This window comes from Tubulanus polymorphus, chromosome 3 (genome assembly GCF_964204645.1).
Source record: "Tubulanus polymorphus chromosome 3, tnTubPoly1.2, whole genome shotgun sequence".
NCBI classification, from domain to species: Eukaryota; Metazoa; Nemertea; class Palaeonemertea; order Tubulaniformes; family Tubulanidae; genus Tubulanus; species Tubulanus polymorphus.
In genome coordinates, this window is record NC_134027.1 from 9,979,631 (window position 1) to 10,005,616 (window position 25,986).

Consider the following 25,986-nt stretch of genomic DNA (forward strand, 5'->3'; position numbering starts at 1 on the left):
CATGGCCACGGTAAATGCTGTACGACCAGATTTATAATGTACTTAAGCTTACATGCATATTATAATAGCCACACTGCCCGCTTTTCTCTATAGTACCAATTGATCATAATCCATCAATCAATATCGAAACGGCCACCTCGGCTAGACACCATATGACCTTGATACGGTTGTAATGTGTATGGTCATTATAAAGCGATGTATTAGTAAATTTGTGTTTTCAATCGATACTAGATCAATAACACGACTGGGGTTTGGTAATCTTGAAATAATCCGTACGGCTCTGAAGTATCTTTGATTTTTCAAACTTAGCTAAATTACACTTCTTAACGCGTTTCCATAGCAAACGCAGTACTGCGTTCACGCCAACTCGCCTACCGGAACGTTAACATCAGTTTTTACAACCGATAAATTGATAATTTCGTCGATTGCCATCATCGAAGGGATGCAGATATATTATTATCGGACATGTTTGATTTACGTTGTACAATATATATATATCGTCAGTCAATTACGCCGCAGCATAGATCGGCGGTAAACATATATGAAATCAGGGAGGTGCCCATCTCTCTCCGTGATGAAACGCGCTGGTATTGAATGAGTAGCATGTGTGCATTTCTCTAATCCGTCGCTGCTAGCACAATTTTAATCTCATTTCATCTGGAATTATATATTTCCGAGACAGTAATGGATTATAGCATGATATGAAATACAAAGAACAATTCACGTGGGTGGAGCCAGGGGTCTTTGACTTAAACTTTCAGTCTCATTAAATGGTACAACTCATCGCACTGAGTTACTTAAGGCCAAGTTTAAAAAACTAGCCATGGGTGGATGAGCAAAAGTTAATTGAATTAAATCTGTTTATTAGCTACAACTGCATTAAGTTGACTGCTAGTTCCTCGTGATTTAGAGTCGGACTTGCACTGATTGAATTGTTTTAACCTCTCTATAATTCTCAGTATATGTATATCCTGCTTTGAAATCTAAAAATCCTGAAATTTTGATTTTTGTATTTTCATATTTTTCAGATATAGCCAATTCTTTCTTCGTGGTCCTTTTTGCATTGGAAATGCTGCTGAAGATGTATAGTCTAGGCTTCCAGGGATATTTTGTCTCATTGTTCAATCGTTTTGACTCATTCGTTGTCATCTGTAGTATTATCGAAGCCGTGCTCATGTACACTAATGTCATGCCTCCGTTGGGTGTATCCGTGCTCCGTTGTGCCAGGCTACTCAGGGTATTCAAAGCTACCAGGTACAGATATAAGTTATTCATGGGCTAATGATTGGCGTGGGTCTATGTGGTCATTATTTGGGTTCGAACCCAACCTGGATATGAGCCAGTTCTCGCCAATTGCTGATTGTGCAATTGCTTTTTATTCCATCGTGTTGCAGGCTTTTAGCCAGCATTAAGAATCTTTGACTTAAATCACTTTAACTTTAACTTGATTTTCATTTGTTTTCATGATGTTGGATTCAAAAAAAAATTCAATTCAATTTTCAAACATTTTCTTATATTTCTTATTTCTTGCAATTTCAGTTATGTTTTTTTTTTTTGTGAGTTTCAAGTAACTTTTTTTTCAATCTAGATACTGGTCATCATTGCGTAACCTGGTTGCCTCATTGTTGAATTCGATGAAGTCCATTGCTAGTTTACTGCTGCTGTTGTTTTTGTTCATTGTCATCTTTGCGTTACTCGGCATGCAGCTGTTCGGCGGCAAGTTCAACTTTGAGATACCAGAGGGAAAACCACGCAGCAACTTTGATACGTTCTGGCAGTCATTGCTCACAGTCTTTCAGGTTGGTATTAACTCTGCGTTATCTCCTCTCAAGTCAATCAGCTGCGGAACCAATCACTGTACATTCAATGGTTGCAATCAAAATATGGGCATAAATCATAAGATTGGTCCGAACCAACAATTAGCTAGAGCTATTAACCGCTACATGAAACCACCTGTTAAATTGCCTGTGTGAGACTATTCTCAACACAAACCGGCGAATCTGTTCCACTGAGCACGTATCCTTCCACAATTTTCGCTGCTAATTGTAATCGATTGCTGTACCCTCCCTAGCCCTTTTTGCAATCAATGAGGAAAATGAATAGCTACTCAATTGATCGAGAAGCATCATAGGCATTGACTAGTGGCTAAGAAAGTGGTTAAGTAAGCCGATTGGTTTGAGTACTTGAATTTGAAGACAATCAGTGAGTCTCCATTTTCTTCCTTGATATTTGTCATATCGATGGATGGATGGATGGATGGATGAATGGATGAATGGATGGATGGATGGAACAGTTGGAACACACGCAATTGAAGAATTGACCAAAATTATTCAGTTTCATAAATACCTGCATATTTCAGATACTCACGGGTGAAGATTGGAACGAGGTTATGTACCATGGCATCAAGGCCTACGGTGGCGTCCGTAAAATCGGTGTTATGATTTGTTTATATTTTGTGATATTGTTTATTTGTGGTAATTGTATCCTTTTTCGAACTAGACAAGAAATTTCCCATTTTTTCTGGTTAATGTTGTTCACTTTCACATGTAACTGTTTGTAAATTTCGGGGTATAATACTCATGGCGACATCTTGTGGGAGCCATAACTATCAGAAGCCAATTTAACAATGCGTGTGCGAACTATTTTTTGGTCCGTTTCAGGTACGGACCCATCCAATTTTGAATGTTCTAACTAGTGATAGTGTGAACGCGGCTATATAGGGTTATCTCCATCTTGTCGTGGTGCTGGGATTCAAACCTGATAATATCTAATAGGCTGCGGTCATCGGGTATATCCCTACTCCGGAGATCTCTGATATATCCTTTAATACTGTGATGTGGTATATATGTACGAAATGTTATTTATTTCCGCTTAATGAAATGCGCAGATATTCTGTTAAACGTCTTCTTGGCTATCGCTGTCGATAACTTAGCTGATGCCGAGAGCCTGACGGAGATGGAAAATGAGAAGGAAGAGGAAAAAGAGAGAAATCGCTCGATCAGACGCTCGCAGAGTCCACAGGTAAAGCAGCATAACCTGCACTGAGTTTTGACCCGTATAATGCATGCACGTCACCCTGTTGCCATTCTTTAACGAGTGTCAGTGCTTTAGATTAATTTAAACACTTTTGAAGAATTCCACCCCAGTGGATTGAATAACGGGCATACCATTAAGATATGTCTACACCATGGCATAGCATATCATCGGTTATTAATATTTCGCTATCCGTCTTAAAATAGAAATCAATACTAATTACTAACAACATTGATACTCTGCTATGCGGTGTACTAGCAAAGTCCATCGGTTTATACACCGCACTGTGGTGTAGATGCACTGAAAGGGTTAATGGAAGGTTCTGAAGTTAGCTTGGTCGGATCGGCAGACTACCCATATCATGTTGTCATATACTTGCATAAAATATTCGGTTGGATCAGTTCCGCAATAACATAAGTTACATATTGATTTACCTGTGAATGTCTTGTACTATATAACTAGCTGTAGCATATTGCTTGTATCACTCGTAGGTGTCGGTGATTAAAGAAGTCGATGAAGGGGTAGTGGTCGGAGATACTAATGACGAAAATCAAAATGAGGATGATGATGATCTGAAAGCCAATCACAGGTCACGACCTCTATGCACATCGTAAGCAGATTTTGGAAAGGGGAATAACAAGGGAAAAATTCCATTCACATGAACACATGTCGTCACTCACATTTCTTGTGACATTTCAACAAAAATATGGCCAAATATTTTTCTATACGGGTCAGGAAATAATGAATAGATGTGTGTAAATCTAGTTGGGGATGGAAAGAGACCAGACCACACCTAGAAATGGCTCATGTACTCCTTGGATGGATGAGAGCCACTTCTCATTTCATCTAGCGTGTCATTTATATTGTGATATTATATACAGATTAACAGGTTATGTTGAAATGTGTGTATGAATTTTCAGAAATGACCTTAATGATAAGACACACGTTGAGTTCTCGGATGAGAACAAAAAAGCCGGTGATGAAACTGAAAATGATGAGGAAGACGAAGAGGAGGAAACGCGCACCGTTTCTACGGCAACTGGTGCCAGACCAAGACGAATGTCTGAATTGCATATAGCTGATAAAGTCCACCCCATACCAAAATTCACATCGTTCTTTGTATTTTCCCATACCAACAAGTAAGTGAACATTTACAGTTAGTTTGTAAGCATAACAGGTTATCCAACAATTTCCTAGCGGTTCATGGATCAAATGCTTCTACATACTATTACTACCACTACCACTAAGTTCCGTGCTAACTTCTTTTTCTTTTATTATCACTTTCGTGAACTGAATTTGCATTTACAACATAAGTAACAATTGAGCAGTAGGCCTATGTGTGAATTCTTTTTGGATAATAATGAACATTGTTTGAAATTTCAGATTCCGTGTATTTTGCCATACTTTATGCAACCATTCGTACTTTGGAAATGTCGTGTTAGCTTGTATTCTCGTTAGTAGTGTCATGTTAGCCGCTGAAGATCCTCTCAATGCAGACTCTGAGAGAAACAAGGTATTTCTCCATCTTTGGATTTTGTTTGAATGCATTGTGATTTGAAAATTCCAGGTAGAGGATTTTATGTATGTACTATGAACTGAGCTTAAAGTTCTATCTCTTTGAAGGGCATCTCGGTTCATTGCCATCATTGCCAGTCCAGCATAATTTTTCAACATATTTTTCCATGCTACTTGTAGCGCTTGTCCAATACTTGCAATAGTTTTTGGTTCAGTCACTGATCTGCATTTTTTTTTTTTCAGATATTGAATTATTTTGATTATTTTTTTACTTCTGTATTTACAATTGAAATTACTCTAAAGGTAAGTCCGGTTGCACTTCCTGTCTAGAAATTCGAAAGTGGCGTACTTCTGCGTATTGTTAGCTGATTCATTTTACATTTCAGGCTATTGCCTATGGATTGGTGCTACATAAAGGTTCATTCTGCCGCAGTCTCTTCAATTTACTTGACTTGGTCGTAGTTTCCGTGTCTCTTGTTTCCTTTGGTCTACCGTAAGTTATCTAACTTGATGAAAGTACATTCCGATATTTGCAACTTTCACAAGCATCTAGCTCAGACACGTCTCAAAACTTAACCACCAATCATTCTATAGAAGATTTATGATTGTCTTATGACACAACTTTTCACACTGATTAATAGTTAGGGGAATAATTACTGAATTTTGATCGTAATATCGGTAGTAAGGTGAAAACAGAAGAAAGATATCCGAGAAATGTAACTAGGGATCTGGGAATTATGTTGTAGCTTGTCAAAAACCTTATTTTAGAAATGGAGCAATTAGTGTAGTGAAAATCCTCAGGGTGCTGAGGGTTCTTCGACCACTGAGGGCCATTAACCGAGCCAAAGGTCTAAAGGTAATGTAAAATTTCATCTAATGGTTGCCTTGTTTCTAATGAAATATTCCACACCGGGTACAAAGTTAATCATGTAAAAGACAACATAATCTTGTTTTACTTTACAGCATGTTGTGCAATGTGTGATAGTAGCCATTAAAACCATTGGAAATATTATGTTAGTCACATGTCTATTAGAATTCATGTTTGCTGTCATTGGTGTTCAGCTGTTCAAGGTGGGTACACAATAATATATCTAGTAGTAGTAAGGTATGCCTACTGGTTTACTTAGTATCAATACACATTTTATAGTTTCTCAAAGCAACTCGCCAGAAGGAATCATTCCACATGATAAGGATGAGGAAAATATTTTTGCCCACTGTCTCGTGGTATCAACTTTCTTGTGGTTAGGAGGCTGGTCATAAGAATCCTACTTACGCAGTATTGTAATCAGGCGTAGCCACCTAAACTACATCTACCAACAAAGATTTCAAGTGCCTTTGCGATTACTCTTTTATTGTTACTTCGAAACTATATGTATATGAGATGGAATGTCATGAATCCATTCGTTATTTTCTGATTTCTCCATGTTTAATTCCAGGGAACTTTCCAACACTGTACCGACTCATCAAAACTCACCGAAAAGGAGTGCATGTGAGTTGACTAAATTCACTTCAATATTCAATTTCATTTACAGTTTCATTCGAATTTCAATATACTCATCGTTATTGCAATTTTCTTGCAGGGGAGACTTCATTGTATACGAAGATGGCGATATCTCGAAACCAACAGTGCAACAACGTGAGTGGAGCAACAATGATTTAAACTTCGATGACGTCAGTAAAGCTATGTTGACACTGTTCACTGTGGCAACATTTGAGGGATGGCCAGCGTAAGTAACGATCGAGATGCGTTTCCTTCCATAAAGGTTGATCTTCTTTCATCGGGGCGATTAATGAAAAAGTGCCATAAAATCTTCAAAAAATCATCTTAATCATTCTAGAATTCGATGAAGGTACATATGTGGCGACCATAGTATAATATGCTTTGTGTTGTACTGACTTACAGCAATGCCATCGGGTCTAAATCTGCTTGCGAATTTGAAGAATGGGCGTAGTGAAATCTCCGATCTAATTCAATTTTCTTCTTCATGCTGATACAAAATTGTAAAACTGAATATACATACGATCAATTTGCAGACTGCTGTACATATCAATAGATTCTCATACAGAGAATAATGGTCCAATTCATAACTACAGACCTGCGGTTGCTGTCTTCTATTTCATTTATATCATTGTCATCGCATTCTTCATGGTCAACATCTTTGTCGGTTTCGTTATCGTCACATTTCAAAACGAGGGTGAGCAGGAGTACAAAAATTGCGAGCTCGATAAAAATCAGGTAAACTCTCACATATTTTCAGTTCAATGGGTACAATTTGTTCTGGTGAATACGTACAAGTACGTAAAACAACTGTTCAATTCATCATAGTATAGAGATATTTCCAAAAAATATGCCTGTATGACATGCATGTATGAGTCCAAGTAATGATTCATGGTAATCAAGACAAGATTATATGCATAACAAGGGCCGTGCACGGATATTAACTTCATTAACGATGTTCCAATTATATTATTCAGCGTAAATGCATAGAATTTGCTTTAAAAGCAAAGCCAGCGAGGAGATATATCCCAAAAGCACGGCTTCAGTACAAAATTTGGTGGTTTGTTACCTCACAGCCATTTGAATATGCCATATTTGCTCTTATAATGCTCAATACAGTGGCACTTGCCATCAAGGTAAGCTTTTACTTGAATGAAATATGAATAGCAAAAAAAATGTAGTATACACATGTAATTTGTAGTTATTTTTAATATATGATAGATTTACATATGTAATGCAGGCAACAAAATTCGTTATTTGCATTTCAGTATAATGGTCAGAATGAGTCCTATAGTGCAGCATTAGATTATCTGAACATGGTTTTCACTGGGGTTTTCACAGCTGAATTCCTACTCAAATTAGTTGCGTTTAGATTCAAGGTAAGGGAATGTTATTTCCACTCAAAGGCTGATTCTCAATTTTCTCTCACCATACAGAATATATTAAGTACAGTCAACCTTACTTAACCCTTTCAGTGCATATAAAATGAGGTGCGGTGTATGAATTGTTGATGGACTTTGTTAAGTACACTGCACCACTGTGCATTGATGTTATAAGTAATTTGTTTTCATCTCAAATGAAAGATCAGCACCTGCCAAACACTGAAATACTAGTAACTAGTGATACATTGCGCCATGGTGTAGGATGCACTAAATCAGTATGCCCATTATTCAACACACTGGGGTGGAATTTTTCAAAATTTTCAAATTATTTCAGTACTTTCGGGTATTAGTTAGTCAGCACTGATAGGGGGGTAAGAGGTCGTAGTTGCTGTTGTTATTTGACGACTTTCACATACTAAATTCAATTGGTTGTAACTAGAAAGTAGAGTTGACATAAGTGATGTGATGACTCGTCCCATGATGACAGAAGCGAATTGTTGAATCTTAGTATGTTTCTAACTTCTTCAGACTTGATTACTCCTTCTTAGTACAGTAGGTTTTAAGGTTGCCTTTAAAAGTGATCTTGTTTCGACTAAATATTCTTATCGTTTCAGAATTATTTTGGTGACGCGTGGAATGTATTTGATTTTATTATCGTACTCGGTAGTTTCATTGATATCATCTACACCGAAGTCAACGTAAGTAACTCGACGGCGGTCGCGCTATTTTTCAACCAATCAAGGGGTACTGCATCTAATTACATACCTAATTCACCATCCTTAAGCGGGCGTAACACAATTCGATGCATGCAACCCACTAGAATTGATTATCCACATTTTAAGCTGTTGGTTTTAAATAATGGTAGCATTGAACATAAAAGTAGAAATAATAGAACTCCTCATCATATCATCCTTTCGGCAGAGTTTTAAATCAGGTGGCACATAGCACATGAATCCTCACGATTGTATACACTGTATAATACATAAATTGGCTGCATAGTTATCTTGAAGCCGAAAATATCATCCCCAAACGGGGCGTATCCAGTGGGTGAATTTGGCTATATCAACCTGATTGATATGACCATAGGTGCAAAGCTTATTAAAGGCAGGTTTGAGTAAGTAAATCTTGAACAATGACTCAATTTCCTTGTGTCTAAGGCATTCTGGACTTGTCAGATTAGGTATTTCTAGAAGATGTGTTAGTTAAATTTTTCTGAATATGTTTGAAATGCAGTAAAATATAGCTTGGATCTGCACCTGCCAAAATTGATCACGGCTCGATATAATCTTATATGGTGAATGTGCAAGCAAGACTTTGTGCTATGTGCTGTCAGGTTTGAATACATGTGAATGGGGAGGATAAGTATACGCACATAAAAACCAGACAGTTTAAAATGCAAACAGGTGATTTCATCTTTCTGAAAATTGGTAAAATTTTAGCTTTTGAATGGTTCAAGGGCAGCATGTCAATTCATTGAGTTGGTGAATGATGATTATGACATGCTATGCTCAGTTCATACCTCAAGTATATCAGCATATCAGCTACAGTGTTTTATAGCCCCCATTTCTGTTTGAAATACATCTTAATTTCATATACAACAAGAATCTTGCAATCGATATCTCATGTATTTTTGTGGCTGAAATTGTTTTATAGGTAATTGGCAGTTTGAGTTAACTGAAAATCATTTTTCGTTGTATTTTTGCCATTTGCCATTTGTAACCGGAATAAGTATTTAAATTATACGTTCACCCTCATTTGTATTTAGTTAGCAATCATACAAAAGCCATACTCCATACCTATGATAAGAACTGCATTAAATAGCTGGCTAGATTCTCATCTTCAATGAGATGATACTGTCGTCTGAACAATATGTCCACTTTCAACTATTAACTGCATGATTTACGAGTGCGCAAATGGCAAATTTTATTTCACTAAATCAAACCTGATCCACTTTACATACCAACAACAGCCTCGTTTTTTAATTTCCGATGTTTAACCTTCTAACCTTCGTCATTTCTTATGCCGCCAGTCAGAGACTCTTGGGGTAAACTTCATTTCTATCAATATTTCTAGCTATATCATATAAATCTATTTGTATATGTTGCTGCACACATGTTATATATACATGTAATATATGTATATATATTATATGATGATATCATTGTAACGCATGACGCACAATTTGTCTCTATATCTCTCTCTCTTCTCTCACTCTCATGTCTTTAACTGCGTTTCTCTACTAGCTTGCCAGGATTTCTAGTTTCTAGAATAGATCTGTGACAGTGGTTGGTTCTAAGAACACCAAAGGCTTTTGTTCAGTCATCCTGTGCTTTTCATAGCATCTTAAATCAAACATCACTAAGTCTGGCAACAGTATCATGAAAAAGATCCAGCTTAAAACTTTCTCGATGGCTCATTAAGAAAGGACGTGAAGTAAACCAAAAATTCATGTCAACTTTTTCATGAACCCGCAAAATGCTGGATACACCAATATATCAAAGCGCATGAACTGGGTTCTTGGCTATACATACCGGTATACGTAAACAATAAAAAAAATTTTAACTTATGCCTAATATATTAATTTGCATATGTCATGGACCTTCGTAATCATACATAATATGAAGCTAGCTACCATATTATCTTCGTACATTTAATAAAACATTTCTGATTCTCCTTTTTCAGCGGACTATATCCGATAAAACTGTTCCACCACATACTAGATTATGCCTAAGTTTTTGAGAATAGTTCAAGTGTGTACTTCATATTCATATAAGCTCGATGAAAATACAATTGATTGTTTAAGATTTTGTCGAGCGAGATGTCCGCGGGGTATCGGTTCTACAGGCAATATTGATAACTAGTTATATTAATACCGGGTATAATCTTGAAATCAAGTCGTTTTTAGATTATCTCTGATGATGGATAGAAGCAATTTATCCGCAACATCAGTTTCGGTCTTTTATATATCATTTTTGCAATTTACACCCTTGCATATATCAGTTCTATGAACTTACATTACATATTCAAAGAAAATTGAATGTTCGGCTTTGTTTATTGCATTATACATCTTGATAACAGTTATATAGCTCTGATATGACTTGGGAGTGTTATTTTGTCCATGTGTCACTGAATTGCATGTCGAAAAGTGTCTCACTCTGCCTCTTTCTATATATTTGATATTTGACATGGCATCTAGTAAGAATGTGTCTTTGTTGAACGTGTGGTATTATAAGAAGTGATGTACTACAATTTTTTGACTCGTTTTAACCAATATCAAAAATACATAAATACGCTCTTTCTATATTTTTGCCAATTCATGTATTTGCATCCCGTCGAGATTTGGAACCTGATGTCATCCCGATACTCTGCCGTGGTATGAAACATTACTAATCCTATAGTAGACTCGGTGGGCAGCTATTCGAACATGAAATCATGTTATCCAATCAGAAATTGAATTATATTTATCGATTAGCCGATGTTAACCAATCAAAAATTATGTTATATTTTTTGCCAATTATGTCTGGTTGATTATGTTTGATTGGATATACCAGGTATGTATATCAAATGCGGACTACTATAGGAGAGGATATCATGCAATCATAGAGTTTCGCGATTCCATTGGTTGCGAATCCTTGCAGGGATAGGATGAATATTTGCTGCTGTTTGCACGGATTAGTTGTTTATAGGATGCGTACGTTTTTGTAGACATCTTTTGCACAGTCTCGACTCGATGTGATGTTAGCAACTTTTTTCAGTTATTCCTTTATGTTAGCCAAAAAAAGAAATATAACTACAGCTATTTCTATATAAGAGCACTATTTATTTCCGTGCAGGCGTGAAGTGGAAAGATCATGATATGCTTTTCACTCTTCAACCTGGCTATTTCGGATTCGTCCATTTACTGCTAATGATTATCATTCATTCCTATATTCGAGTCCCCTGCCGTGTGAATGATAGTAATGGCAATTTAAAGTCTGGTGTATAAGACGAGAATACCAAATTACTACTATCATCTTGATGCCTTCGATACTCTGCTATGAGTTGCAGTGAAATAGAAATACAACTGGTACACCGTAGCAAGTTTAGGGTCCACACATTAGTCCCATCTTTGTGATGCACCCGTCGATTACATCACGTCTATCTATCTATCCTCTGCCTCAGCTATTAGTTCTGTCTGTCGGTCTATCTATATCCAGGGCCTGCTGAATTATATTTGAAAAGTAAATTATAATGAAAGTGCGACTAGATACATGCCAGCATATAGCGAGCGCTGAAAGGCTGGGGTCTACCTGAGATAATCTTAAACAAGTCACACACTCGGAAATGCGTCCTGAGGCTCTTCGACAATTACAAAATGTTAATCGTACTTTGATTAAAAACTCCGCGTTTTCTCTGTTATATCAAGTAATGACTTGTAAATCTTGGCTAATGTCAGTCAATTGTATCTGCGAGGGAAGCAATATGAGCTGAATAGCCATATAAGTATCTTATGAGAAAACAATTGCCCATGGCAATGGAAGGTGGGGGCTCTCGTAGTTCCGCTGGCCCTGGTATTCAAACTGGCCGTCTATAGTTGTATATATGTACACAGTAATATCTGTGGATGAAATACAGGTAATGTGATCATTTGATTTTTTCTTTGATGACGTATACTGTTATTCATATTTTGCGATATAACCGTAAAAATCATGTAACACGAATGGTTAAGTTTTCATTTGAATGATAAAATATGCACTGAATGAATGAATGAATTTTCTGTTTTTTTTTTCCTTTCTTTTAATGAACAAAATTATATATGATACATGTATACAGTCAAATTCGCCAAGTCCTCATAGTTGGGTCTGTGATTAAATTGACGGCTAAGACTTAGTGTATTGAATTACACATGAATGCTCAAACTCAAAAATAGAGATGACTTATGGATCAAGTGTAGCCTATTCATCAAAATTCTTATGATCTTATTCAATAGTTAACTAACCCATACACCAGTAGAAAATGTTGTTTTTCGATAAACACTGACCTTGAATGAATATATGGGCTTGAAAAATGAATAACAGGTGCGCAAAGTTTCTGAATGCGCATTGACTATTTGCTGTGCGTGTGATGTCATACGGGCTATACAGTGAATACAACATGCGCCAGGGATAACTAAAACTTTGAATATCAATATGAAGCTAGAAGTTCACATTGGTGTGAAAATAGCATTTAGCCCCTATTATGTCATTATCAGCACCATCTATATGGGTATGAAATGAACTACATGATATGAAAATTCCTTCAAATTTATTATTTTCAATTGTTGATATTTTGGGCTACACTTGATCTTTGAGTGATGTGACAACTTATCCAATGACGACTTGTTTGGAATTTGACCGTATACAGGTATATCGCTCATTGCGTAGTGGTGATTGTTAATCGGGACATCGAATGCAGCACATGCCTTTAGTTCTTTTTTGAAAATTCCTCGTGTCCCTTCACTGCCTTGAAGCCTTATCTATATATACAACGTGTATATATAGATTCATATTATCGACGTCCCTGTCATGTAAAGATATATATCCCCCTGGTGGCCTGCTATGACACTAACTTATTTGTACATTTTATTTCGCGTCTCAAGACAATGGAGGTTGGTTTATTATGCATGCCAAAAGTTGAATATACGCTGCTTGCATGTTTTGAATTATTATTATCATTATTATTATTATCATTACGCTTTCAATATTATTACACAATTCGTTCGTTTTTTTTATCATGTATATAATATATTACATATCTTGCATGCTCTACTCTTTGCAGACTATATCTTATATTAACAGTATATGATTTTGAAAACGATTTTTACATTACTACTACTGGTAGACCTTTATAAGTAGTAGTTGATCTTCTTTCTTTTTTTTTTGATAAAAAATTGGGAAAGTTGATAGCTCTTCAAGAACATTGATTCCAATCTGAAGACTGGGTCTAAAGCCATGGGTTGCACCAATGGTAGTATGTAAGTGCGCCCATGCTAGAGCCTAGCTATACTGCAGGCCGTAACTGCGGTCAAAGACCTGTCTTTCTTGGGTCTACCATAGTCTAATTTGTGACTAGCTAGCTATGCTTAGCATCCTCAGTAGCATCAGCCATAAATATAGAGAAAAATCGTATTTCTTATTCTCACTACTACTGGTATTCTCTACTTAGATTTTCTATACATTTATCACTAAATTGCATATCATTTGCCCCTTGAAATCGGCACCAGTATACCGTTTTTGCTCCATTACTGAGGAGTTGTCTGTAGATGCATTAGTTCACTACCTCTATCAAACCTCTCCCTTAGTGGGTTTTTTTTTAATGTGACAAACTTTGTCTTCAAAATAGTAACACTTATATATTTGAGCCTGGTAAATGTCTCCAGATGTACCAGCCATACCATCTACCTGCAAATAAGTAATTTTTGTTTGAGAAAACCTAGAAGTTAATAAAGATGCAAACAAATATACACTTATACATCTTGGAGATTTGATTTGGCTGATATTATCTCAAAAGTTGCTATCAATTACCTGATTAGAACCTAATATTTTTCTTGAATGCCCATGTAAAAACCTATCCTGCATGGTTAAACCCGATAATCAAACTGTACCCTCCCATATCCCAACCCCAGATACCTTTTACAAAAAGCATGCTATAGGCTAGTAGGTTCGATTAATGACCGAACTCGGCAGTAAGGTTAGCATTATTTACATTGATTCTATTGTTTATATAGATTATGGTACCGTGTTCGAATAGCAATTTGCATATTAAGGAAAGGTTCATTAGTAACAGCTAAATATAAAGCAGGCTGTGTCATCGAGTCAACAGTTCATGAGTAATAAGGAACAAATAACAACATCGTAGGCGTACATCCTTGGTAATTCAATCTCCTCCCAAGGGTTGTTGCCAATTACTGATTCAAATGCGATTAATTTCATCCACTGAAAATTCAAATTATGAAATGAGATGAATGGAAATAAGGACAGTTAGAAAATGGGACACGAATTAAAACGATGACTGATTTCGTTAGAATTTCTACAAGATATTTCATGAAATTCGAAAACATTATGAAAGAACAACGGCGTTAATGGCTCCTACTACACTGCTCTACTATACATGTACTCTACACATGTAAATATGACATCTATTAATGTGAAATCTCTTCATTAGCCCTCTTAGGACATAAGTCCCAGTGGGCTATTGTGTTCACTTTTCCTTGCATCTTCTGTTGGTCTGTAGTTATTTTGAGTTTTTGAAGGCTCTTCTATGGATTTTCTTGATATTTGACTTATACATGTATCTACCCTCTGCTGACCAAAAAGTGGCCTGGTGTCAAGATTTTTCAAGTTTCATGGAAAATTTTGAAGTTGTTTCAATCAATTTTCTTTATGTTTCATATGTATATGTATTCCTGTTGGCCCTTATCATCTTAAAAACGATGGGCTGATGGAACACAAGATAGCCATCCTGTGACCTTTTTAAGGCTAAAAGGTGATTAATGGGCTGAATTCCATTGGTATACTTATGATTTGCCATTTTTCATAGGAAATTCGAAAAAAAATGGTATTACTGGAAGTGATCTTGGATGCAAGACAGATTTTTTGTCAGTTAACTTATACGCAATTGGCGACCATCTTAGTCTTATCAGTCTTCATGCTTAGATGTGATTTGTTCTTGCCACCAGGGGGCATATATTGAATTATATACATCTTTTTTATTTGCATTGGTACCTAGCAACTTTTCATAAATATAATCAGTGTCCAGCATTTCACCTTGTGGGCATGGTGTCCGTGGACCCACTATTTTTCACTTGGCTTCAATAGAAAAAAAGTAAACTTATATGCATACTTGAATAGAAATGAATAAACTTATCAAATGATGTATTTGAATATTTACCACACTGCATGTTGTTCTACCTACAGATGTTGTTACTATGGTTACGAATTCACCGGTAGGAGTATACCAAAAAATCAAACACCTTTTTTAACATATTCTTTTTACTTTCCACAATGGTTGGTTGTTGATCCCCACATTCTATTCTCACAATCGCTGTTGGCTTTTGAACAGAACAGCATAGATGGTGCCCTTTTCACGACTTTTTAAAGAAATAGCACACAAACTATAAGACTTCTATTAAGATATTTTTGACAGTCAGAACCAAAGATAAAGTGTATGTTTTGGCTTCTGAGATAAGTCTCTCGGGTTTTGATTTTGAAGCGCAAAGCTTAGCAATGGGTTCTTGCATTACGATATTTTTACAGTTTTTCAATTTTTATGTGCGCTTTTGAAGCTTAATGATGATTTCTACGTAATCTCATCAAGATTTTTTTCTGTTGAACATTTCATTGTGGATTCTCCCGTTTTTCATTAAGAAATCCATTTTAGTATGATTTATGATATTTTCTTTCAACCTGTTAAAAAAGCCAATCTAACAGAGTATCAAATGGATTCATTTAAAAAGTTCAAGGAGGTAAATTGTTTCTTCATCTAAGTTTCATATTTTAGCTGCCATCATCCATTATACACCAAGTAAAGATTATATATATATATAAAGGGCCATACTACTAGAACATATCTATGTACACATGTTACGAACCCATGTACACTGTAAGTCTGTGAAGTGACAGTGATGAAATGAATTGGTATGATTTTACTTAACATATGACCACATGTGTACTCATGCTCCATCCTCGGGTTATTTTTCATCTGTAATTGTGTTTCAATTGATATGTATTCTCAATAAAAGGAGTTTGATCACAGTTTCTCATTTTTGTCTCAGAAGTTATGTTACATTACTACGTCTGTTTTTTCATTTCAAAATTTGCATTTATCTTTCACAGCCCGGGTCAAACATCATTAGTATCAACTTTTTCCGTTTGTTTCGTGTGATGAGATTGGTGAAACTGCTCAGTCGTGGAGAAGGTATACGCACATTGCTGTGGACATTCATCAAGTCCTTTCAAGTGAGTACAAGACCTAACTGAAAACACGTAAAAACCGTAAACACGTACTTTTTTTTTTAATTTGAACTAAAAGTATCTATTCACATGACCGTATGTGATGTCGCAGAAAAAAGATTTAAGTATTATTTTTTTTTCAGGCTCTGCCATATGTTGCACTCCTTATTGTGATGCTGTTCTTCATCTATGCAGTAATTGGGATGCAGGTAAGGAAGAAAATCTTTTAGCCCATACTGCAGCAAACTTAACTTCTAGAGTTCTAAAATGAATGAAATTTAGCAATAAACAATATACAAGAGCGGCTCTTGCCCAAATGAATCTGAATTGCTACCATCTCTTAATTGCTTTATAAGTGTTTTGAAATCGCTCATACTTATGAATATCTATGGTTATTTGTACAGCTTTTTCATATAAGAATTTATGTACATTTAGGTGTTTGGTAAAATCAAACAGAATCCAGATACATCCATCACACGTAACAACAATTTTCAAACATTTCCACAAGCGGTCCTTGTGCTCTTCAGGTAAGATTTGGCTGGTTTCAATTGGTACTGGATATATTCTCGCAAGGACATTCTTTTCATGATCTACCCAGTAGTCTTCCAGATTGGACTGTTTTCATGTGGTGTACTCTGATTTAGTAAAAAAGTTCATTTTCTACCTACAAAAGTTTAATTCTTACCTTTTAACTGTGGTGCTAAAATGTTGGCTGTATTTGAAGTATTTCAATCAGATAAGATAAATTCTATATCTTAGGTACCTACATCATGTTCAAGGTTTTTTGTGGAAATTAAGCTTTACCACACATACCTATATACATTTGAAATGTATTTCAGATGTGCCACTGGTGAAGCGTGGCAAGATATCATGTTGGCATGTGCATCTACTGACGCAGATTGTGATCCCAAATCTGATTCCACTGGCAAATGTGGCACTAATTTTGCCTTTCCGTATTTCATCTCTTTTTATATCTTATGTTCATTCTTGGTGAGTCTTCTTTTACCAACCTATTTGCCATAGCTTTGCTAGTAAATTTTGAAGTGCTCTTCTTCATCACATACATTTGTATAAGCAATAAGTTTGTGCAACCATGGAGTTAATTTGGGTGCTACGTTTTGAGAACATATTGCATTATCCCTAAATAGAAACAAATAGTCATTGATTTATTCAAAGAATGTTCATTTCACAACTCAAAATGAATAACGCATTGTTTATTCATTATTCCAGATCATCAACTTGTTCGTAGCGGTCATCATGGACAATTTTGATTATTTGACCCGTGATTGGTCGATCCTAGGTCCTCATCATCTTGACGAATTTGTTCGTTTGTGGTCGGAGTACGATCCAGATGCTAAGTAAGAACTGCAGGTTTAACAGTCAAAACAATGCCCAGGGAATCTTGTTAAAATCCTAGGCAATTTGGTTTCTAAAAGTTATGAAAAATAGTCTGATTCTTGATAAATGAAATCTCAAAGCTAATATCTGGTGCTGTTCATTTCAGAGGTCGGATAAAACATTTAGATGTAGTTACTTTACTTAGGAAAATATCCCCTCCATTAGGATTCGGTAAACTATGTCCTCATAGGGTAGCGTGCAAGGTAAGAAAGTTTATTGTGGGCGATAATTGTATGATTAAAGATACCTCTACTGATCAGAATATTTGACGTTTCAGCGTTTGGTATCAATGAATATGCCTCTAAACAGCGACGGAACCGTGATGTTCAATGCAACACTGTTTGCACTTGTGAGAACATCTCTTCGTATCAAAACTGAAGGTACGAAAAAGATTTTCTATCAACTTATTCTCAGTCTCTAAAATTTTATAGGTCCAAACACATATTTTGAGATGCAGAGCTAAGGGTTTATAGCCTGTACAACCATGGAAAGGGCTGTTTACTCAAGATATAAGCTACTATTAAGGGGTATTTGAGGTACTGTTTGGGATTTTTCACACTAAAATTGCCACTACTATGGAACTAGATCAGGGTGGCCACTTACCTGGTTATCAGGGAAAAGTCAAAGTCGTTTAAAAAAGTCAGGGAACTTTGTAAAAAATCTATAAGTCAATATGTTGAGATTGCTAGATCGCACGTGAAATCAAACAGTTTCCTTCTATAATATCTTACGACTATTAATTGATTAGATTCTTAGCAGATCAAGTCAGGGAAAACTACTTGCACGTCGAGGAATAGTCGTGGAAAATTCATGAAATAAGCAAGTCAAATAGAAGCGACTGTAGTTTAAGTACTAAGCATTGATGTCTCAATATTTTATACTGCAGGCAATATTGACCAAGCCAATGAAGAACTGAGGGCAGTGATTATGAAAATCTGGAAGCGTACAAACGCAAAGCGACTCGACACAGTTGTTCCTCCCGCCGGTAGTAAGTGTTCTTTTGCACAGGAGGTGATTGCTGTAAAACCCCTTTGGAGGACGGGGCTACAGTTTATCACAGTTGTGCACGTGCAACATGAGAGATAGTTTGAACGTGAATTTGATTATTTCTATATAACCGATGATCACGCGGGCATTTCACTTGATAACATTTTCCACAAAATTATTCGCCCGAAACTTTGTCTCCACTATTCATCATCAGCACGACGCTGATATTGTTGAGATTGATAAAAAAGAAATGTAACAACGAACCTTCCTATTTCATTGGATTTTACACCCCTTTTACACCCTTTTACTCACTTGCATGCAAGTATTCGCAGCCACCGATAAGTGAAATGCTTTTTGTCGTACATGTACAGATAATTCTATTAAACAATATAATATGTAAATTCATAAATTATGTAATGATGATGTATTGCTTGCTTGATATATCTACATGTCTGCATTTGCATTCACATTAGTGTATTTATCTTATGTATATAAGTGTACCCAGCTTAATCATAGACATATATACACATACAGTACTCACCAAGCTTACGTTCAGTGCATAACTTACACTGCAAATACATATTTATTCCTTATATATCAAAGCATTTATTATTTGTCTTCTTACCATGTTAGAGTATATATACATGTACATATGGATTTAGAGCTAACCAGTACATTTTTCAGCGTATATCATACCAAAATACACAAAATATTTGCCCATACATGTGTATACTGCCAGCATTATTTTCTCATTTACATATTCACATATTTTTGCTAATATACACATTTTGTACTATCATTCCCGAAATCGCATGCACAAAACCTATTGAATGATCCACTATTTCTTTGTCTCATCATTTGTTGGTTAATACATTTCTTTTTCTGTATTTAAAACCCATCACCACTTCAACTTCATTCATCTTTTTGCATGGCTCATTTCTCACCACCTTCCTTCCCACTGGAAGTTTTCAATTCCTTCATTACCACACCCTACCACCAAAATCACTAAGACATTGAGCATGTGAAAGAACTATCTTTAATATATACCAACCTTTTTCTTCATGTACAACACATCTGTTTTGGAATCAGTATCGAATTTTAGTCCACCACTCTCGTAAGTTTCTGTAACACTACTAATGCATGGGTATTCAAAATACAAATTTGTTTGATATCTTGGAGTATTGGTAAAAATATACATTTCGGATATGCGACTGAAGCGATTATTCTATATCTTCATTAAAAAATCGAAATTGTCCCTCACTGGTTCCCTTATTGGTTCATTGTTTATACATCTCAAACATATTTCAATTCTCACGCTGTGATCATTCATAATTTCAGTTCAATCTATTGTCATGTGATCGTTCTCATAATTCTGTGCAACTGAACGATTTTTTTTTTTCTGACATTTGCATTCTATATATGCTGTATAGATTTTTCCTCCATTTTGTATTTTCTACTCGGTCTTTTTTCGACGCGCTTCATCGCTTTCTTTTTATTGAAGCTGGGTATTCGCTTTCGGGTTGGTTCATAGACGCGGGTGTCTGTCGAGTGAATCAACAGATTTTCATCTGCAGTGCGCTTTTGGATGGATTATGATCATCCGTAGGCCAGGCTCTGCATTCATAGATAATATGTATGCTTATAAGCAGACAGTGGTAAAAACTCTCAATGATAGAAATGCATTTTTAAAAGCTATTCAAAAAAATCTTATGTTTTGAGTAATTTCTATTTTACTATTCCATTAAGTGTGCTCATTTCAGCTGTCAACTGTATCAGCATTACCAGTACCTGATTTGACTTTAATCTAGATAAACTTTCAATACTAAATGTGAAGGAAACTAAGTCTTCATAGAATTATGCATATTCTCCAAGGAAGATATGTGCAAATTTGGAGTGGCCTTATAATGCTTAACATTGGATTCTTAATGAAATTACCACTATTTTCACTATTTCATTGTGTGATACTTGTTGACTTTACATACATGTATATTAATCAGCTCTTATTTGTCCTAGTGTTGTTACATACATGTACATATATAATCATATTAAGCTCCTTGTTCTAACATGCTACAGCTTTTCATACTTGACATTCCTAATCACTTGGAATTATCTGTGGTTAACTGATGCGAACAAAGTTCATGGATTTGTCATTGATACGTTGGGAATGGAAATAGAAAAGTTTTTGAGATCCCAGTTTTGATTGTTGATGCGAAATGGCGGCTTTTTGAACCCTAGAAAGTAGTTACGGTATCTAGAGGGTCCAGAGGTTTTGGGTATACAGGGTTTAGAGGGTCCAGAAGGTTAGGATTAGAGTTAGGTTATGGATTGTAATGTGGTAGGTGAGCGTAAGGCTATAAGGAGTAAAAAAGTTGTGCTCCTGCAGGTGGCCTCGAAATAGCTCAGGTGGTTAGAGAGCTGCCATTAGTTCTCATGTGCTTGCATGTTCGAATCCCGTTTTCGCAAAAATTGCTTATAATTTTCAAAAGTACAATGGGTTCGCGCATCCGCAGAAAGGCCATCAACGATCTAGACTGGGATCTACCAACAACCAGAGAGAATTCACAGATGCATCTAAACCGAACTAAATCGATTTTTGTTTCTTTTTCTATCGTTGCAGGAGATGATGATGTCACCGTCGGCAAATTCTATGCAACATTTCTTATTCAGGATTACTTCAGGCGTTTCAAAAAACGCAAAGAACAAATGGTTAAAATGCAAATGGGCCACGAACATACTAACGCGTTACAGGTACGTCCTAAATGCGTAGATGCATAGTTTATATAGATATGTGTATACATATACGTGTATACGATTACATAAACAGCCTGAATATGATGTGTTCATTTCGTCCACTATAGAGAATTATTATATGAATATGGTTATTATGTTTTGTCTTGCGAACCTTTGATGTTTTTCATGGTGGCGCAGTGTGCGTTTGAATATCATAAGGATGTGATGTTATTCATTATACTGCTACTAGGTTTCATTCCATACATTTTATTATCATGTTTATTGTTATTATTATTATTATCATTATTATTATCATTACTAATATTTGATGTACTAGAATCTGTAATAGAATAGGCTTCGTGTTCTCTTAGACTGTTGTGCAGAACTTCATTTGGCATTTCGTTGGTCGTTATTGAACAATGTATACGGTACCAAGTATTCTATCGCGAACAAAGAAGTACATTGCTGAGCCAGATTATGCATAACCTGAAAAAGTCTAATGTTCTCTGGGGTCAGTTTCAGTTTCATTCCATTTTTGGTCAGTTTGATCATAGTTAACTTGGTAAACTAAACTGTATAGATATCATCTATGGCATCATTTATTGGGGTAATTGAACTAAACCTTGGATTAAATCCCATTGTAGGTCCAAGTCGAGGCGACTCTGGAATCCTTGGGATTATTTGTTGAATTAGAAATTTACCCCGGGTACAACGTTCTCAAAAACTAATGACCGTGATTTTGGATAACTTTCTCATTATCAACGATTTCAGCGATCTTATTCAGCCTGTTGAAACGGCTTTTGAGGAAACTGAAACTGAGAGAATGGCTATGAAACTGGGTCAAGTACATGATTGAAGATAACATCATTAAGATTTTTCCTTAGTTCGATAAGTCTGCATTGTACTACAATAATTCATATACCATTGTACTACAATAATTCATATACCCAATTCTGTCTTTTCCACATGTACATGTTTTGTCCATATTCCATTTCAGACCTTTGTTACTTTGTTACAATTAGCATGTTCAAGATGAAACGATTCATCTGTATATAGAATCATTCCTATCGAATATATTATCTTCAATCTGCATCCGTCGATACGTTCGGTTGTCGCATCTCAAAATCTATTATCCATTGTTCTAATGATGTGCTATTAGCAAAATACATATACGTTTTGTATCAGGTCATTCGAAGATCATTTAAACGCCAGCGGAGGAAAACGACCTGACATCAACCACGGCAATGTTTTTATTAAGTTTCCACCGTTTAAAGAGGTGATACATGAATTCATCTGCATCTACTGCACTACCCATCATATCATATAATATTCGGATAATCGGTGAAACCTTAATATCTGTCAGTTAACGAATCATCTCTCGGCACAGAGATTAACCCTTTCTGAGTGACTGCCTTGAATTATCAGATATATCTGAAGCACTGAGAATGGTCTGTACCGCAGTGCATCACTTAAGATTATGTGGCAGTACTGTGAAGGGGTTGATTTAAAGATTTTGATTCACGAATTAACAGAATTAATAAACTGAACAGATAGAGAGGAAAGTCTGGTGCTGGACATAACGCGATCTAACTGTCATTCATAATTATTACATAATTATGACCGCATTATCGTCATCATCTTCATCATTGTTATCTTCATTATTTTATTGATTACCTAGTAATAATGTGCACCTTATGATATGCACTTATCGAGCATAATCTAATTACACAAACATAGGTGAGGGACGGAGTCAAAATCATAACTTCATATTATCCGGTCCTGCAGAATTACATTTGAATTTAAAGGCTGTCCCACTTGTGGTAGCTCACACAAAGCAGACAAAGCTCTCCATGTACATACAAAAAGCTTCAGACTGGTTTTAGAAGTAAGGAACATAAAATCAATCTGTTCAAGCTCCTTTCATCAATGATTTCATTTTGATGAAAGATAGATATTTTTGTTTTTATAACTATCAATATCAATAACCACCAAACAACTTGATAAATGAAAATAACTGAAAAATATTGTATTAAACTATGTATTCAGCTGAAGCCAGTAATGCCTACATATTGTTTTGGTATTATAAGCACACCGCAAAAATGAATTTTGGCTCTCGTCCTTTGCCCAGTACTCGGTATTGGCACCGAAAAGAAAAAAAAAGTGAACTTGGTAATCTTTAAGATGGTGATTGTGCGCTAGTTACGTATTCCCTCGTAGAATTTTTCTTTCCTCGGGGTTTGCTGTATAGACAATCTTCTTTTCGTAATCGTAGTAGACAGTTAAAAGCAATCGGAAATATCGACTACAGCTGTGATGTCCATCCAGTTATTGCATGCGCAGACACAATGAATTTTGAAAATGATGTTTTCGAAAGAGAAATAATCTTTGCGTCGAAGTGTTCCTTAATGTTCCAGTATAACATCGCTGGGTATTTTAAGACAAGTACAAAAAGTGTCTCCAGATTCAAATGCATTAAAGTGAATACATTGCAAATTTTGTACTTGTACACTTACTTTTGGCATAACCAGTTAACCATAATACACTGGAAAAAAGTTATTTGACAATTAACACAATAAGAGTAACCGCGCACCAAATATCTTATACACTTGTTAAAAGTTATTTTTCATAGATATTTCTATATTTCTTCAAATGGAATGATGTATTTTGATATATGTTATCGTATAATGTTTGATACACCTTAGGCGTCTGCACATCTTGTAGCAAATAGTAGAATCAGAAGTGAAAATCATTTTTTCATGTACTTGACACTTGAATGTGCGATAGGTTTCAATATTATTTGTATGTACGTCCTACCAAGCGCACCAATAGGACATTGACTACCCCGTGAGCCGAAACGTTTAGCGGATTATGTTAATTCGGGCTATGCTTCTTAACTTCTTTTGTTTTTGTATTAGGCTGGGCTGCGTGCCGTGCATGACCTAGGTCCGGAAATTCGACGGGCTATTTCTGGAAACCTAGATGAAGACGAGTTCCCTGACCCCGATGTTGAGGAACCTATGCATAGGGTAATAGTCTGTCTCTTGTTTCTGCCATGTTGCAATGGTTTTTTACTCATTTTGAAATTTGATTATGTGTGTTTGTCTTGAGTTTTCTTTTGGTACTATGCGTGTGCTTAGAGCTTTCTGTCCTTGTTTGCATGTTGCCCTAATTATATCACATCTCTGCCTGATTAGTTTTGCCATTCGGTTTTTCTAAAAAAAATAACTTTTTAATCATGAATTCATCTGCTCTGAAGGTATAAGGAGTGCTGATTGAATAATCTCACATTATAGATTATGAAAATTCACAGTCTCATTCCTTGCAATTTCATTTGAGACAAAATAGTCCATTTTGAAACGATATTATATGATGCCACCAACATGATATAACGCCAGAAAGTCATGACTTCAGTCTAAAAATTGGTTCAAACCATCAAACCATAATCCATGCTGGTTTATCACGTTGGTTAGATGTTTCAACTTTGCAAATGGGTTCATTTAGAACCAACATCATCATTACTATAGAATATCTAACTGCCAAATTATTCTTAGAAATTATTGGCAATCTTGCAAGGAGTGAGAATTTCTAATGTAATATCTTTTAATGATTCTTATATATTTTGCTCTGCAATTTTATGCTATTAACAGCAACTGCAAAAAATAGAGATATCACACGGTTTCTATGCAATGAGATAGCAATGAGATACCTCATAGCTGGTCCTTCTTGTTTGCTGCATGATATTCTATATTTCTGGCAATGTTGAGAATGGTGTCCCATTCTTTATTCTCTAGACACTGGTTAGTGCAAAACAAACGTACATTTGTTCGTTGCTGGTTAACTATTTTCTGCTCTCATTGCCATTTATGAGTATCCCGTAGAAACAACAGGGCTTGGCGGCAGATGTGGTCAAATAGTTGCAACAAACACTGTCAAATCTGCATTCATTTCATGTTGATTCATTATCGGTACATTTAATCAGTTTGTTGTTGCAGCTATAGTTCGCTATCATGAAACTAAAAGTATAGTTATTAACTTGCAGTAATTTTTTCAAACTTGCAATCACTTCACTTACACAACCAACCGGAATGAAAAATTGTTCATACTATGCATTTGCTATTTGAAAGTAGGTTTGATGACTGCAACGACCCATAGATTGGTACAATTCACTCAGTTCTGTATCCCTCACTCCCACACAGGCGTTGATCCAGTCTACTGCCATTACCACTTGAGCAGATTCATTTTCGAAGTATTAAATCTAACGTCCCCTCAAACGTTCAGAATGCATCTGGAGGTGATAAAACTAAAATTTGCTTGGGGTGAACCCCACACCCCCCCCCTTATGCTCCTGTGATCATGTCTTGAGGCGGTATTCAGGATAAGAGGCTGGATCCGCCCTTGCCACAAATAGCAAGTATCTACCTATGGCATGGTTAAAGTTATGGTTCTTCAGTTTCTTGACAGCATGATATACTAA

General features: G+C 35.9%; 1 protein-coding gene across 1 annotated transcript in view; it reads left to right on the forward strand.

The window, feature by feature from the left end:
* Positions 1-25,986, forward strand: part of LOC141901021 (muscle calcium channel subunit alpha-1-like) — a 92,556-nt gene that overhangs the window by 59,233 nt on the left and 7,337 nt on the right. The window contains exons 12-38 of the mRNA XM_074788075.1: positions 1,029-1,254; positions 1,589-1,799; positions 2,360-2,480; positions 2,888-3,029; positions 3,954-4,172; positions 4,417-4,546; positions 4,792-4,851; positions 4,935-5,041; positions 5,317-5,404; positions 5,512-5,619; positions 5,985-6,037; positions 6,129-6,275; positions 6,583-6,784; positions 7,024-7,182; positions 7,315-7,425; positions 8,043-8,154; positions 15,016-15,047; positions 16,281-16,403; positions 16,541-16,606; positions 16,833-16,924; positions 17,237-17,387; positions 17,628-17,755; positions 17,902-17,998; positions 18,073-18,175; positions 18,682-18,783; positions 21,400-21,530; positions 24,428-24,538. Coding sequence (XP_074644176.1) covers positions 1,029-1,254; positions 1,589-1,799; positions 2,360-2,480; positions 2,888-3,029; positions 3,954-4,172; positions 4,417-4,546; positions 4,792-4,851; positions 4,935-5,041; positions 5,317-5,404; positions 5,512-5,619; positions 5,985-6,037; positions 6,129-6,275; positions 6,583-6,784; positions 7,024-7,182; positions 7,315-7,425; positions 8,043-8,154; positions 15,016-15,047; positions 16,281-16,403; positions 16,541-16,606; positions 16,833-16,924; positions 17,237-17,387; positions 17,628-17,755; positions 17,902-17,998; positions 18,073-18,175; positions 18,682-18,783; positions 21,400-21,530; positions 24,428-24,538 — 3,332 coding nt within the window. The remainder of the gene's footprint in view (positions 1-1,028; positions 1,255-1,588; positions 1,800-2,359; positions 2,481-2,887; positions 3,030-3,953; positions 4,173-4,416; positions 4,547-4,791; positions 4,852-4,934; positions 5,042-5,316; positions 5,405-5,511; positions 5,620-5,984; positions 6,038-6,128; positions 6,276-6,582; positions 6,785-7,023; positions 7,183-7,314; positions 7,426-8,042; positions 8,155-15,015; positions 15,048-16,280; positions 16,404-16,540; positions 16,607-16,832; positions 16,925-17,236; positions 17,388-17,627; positions 17,756-17,901; positions 17,999-18,072; positions 18,176-18,681; positions 18,784-21,399; positions 21,531-24,427; positions 24,539-25,986) is intronic.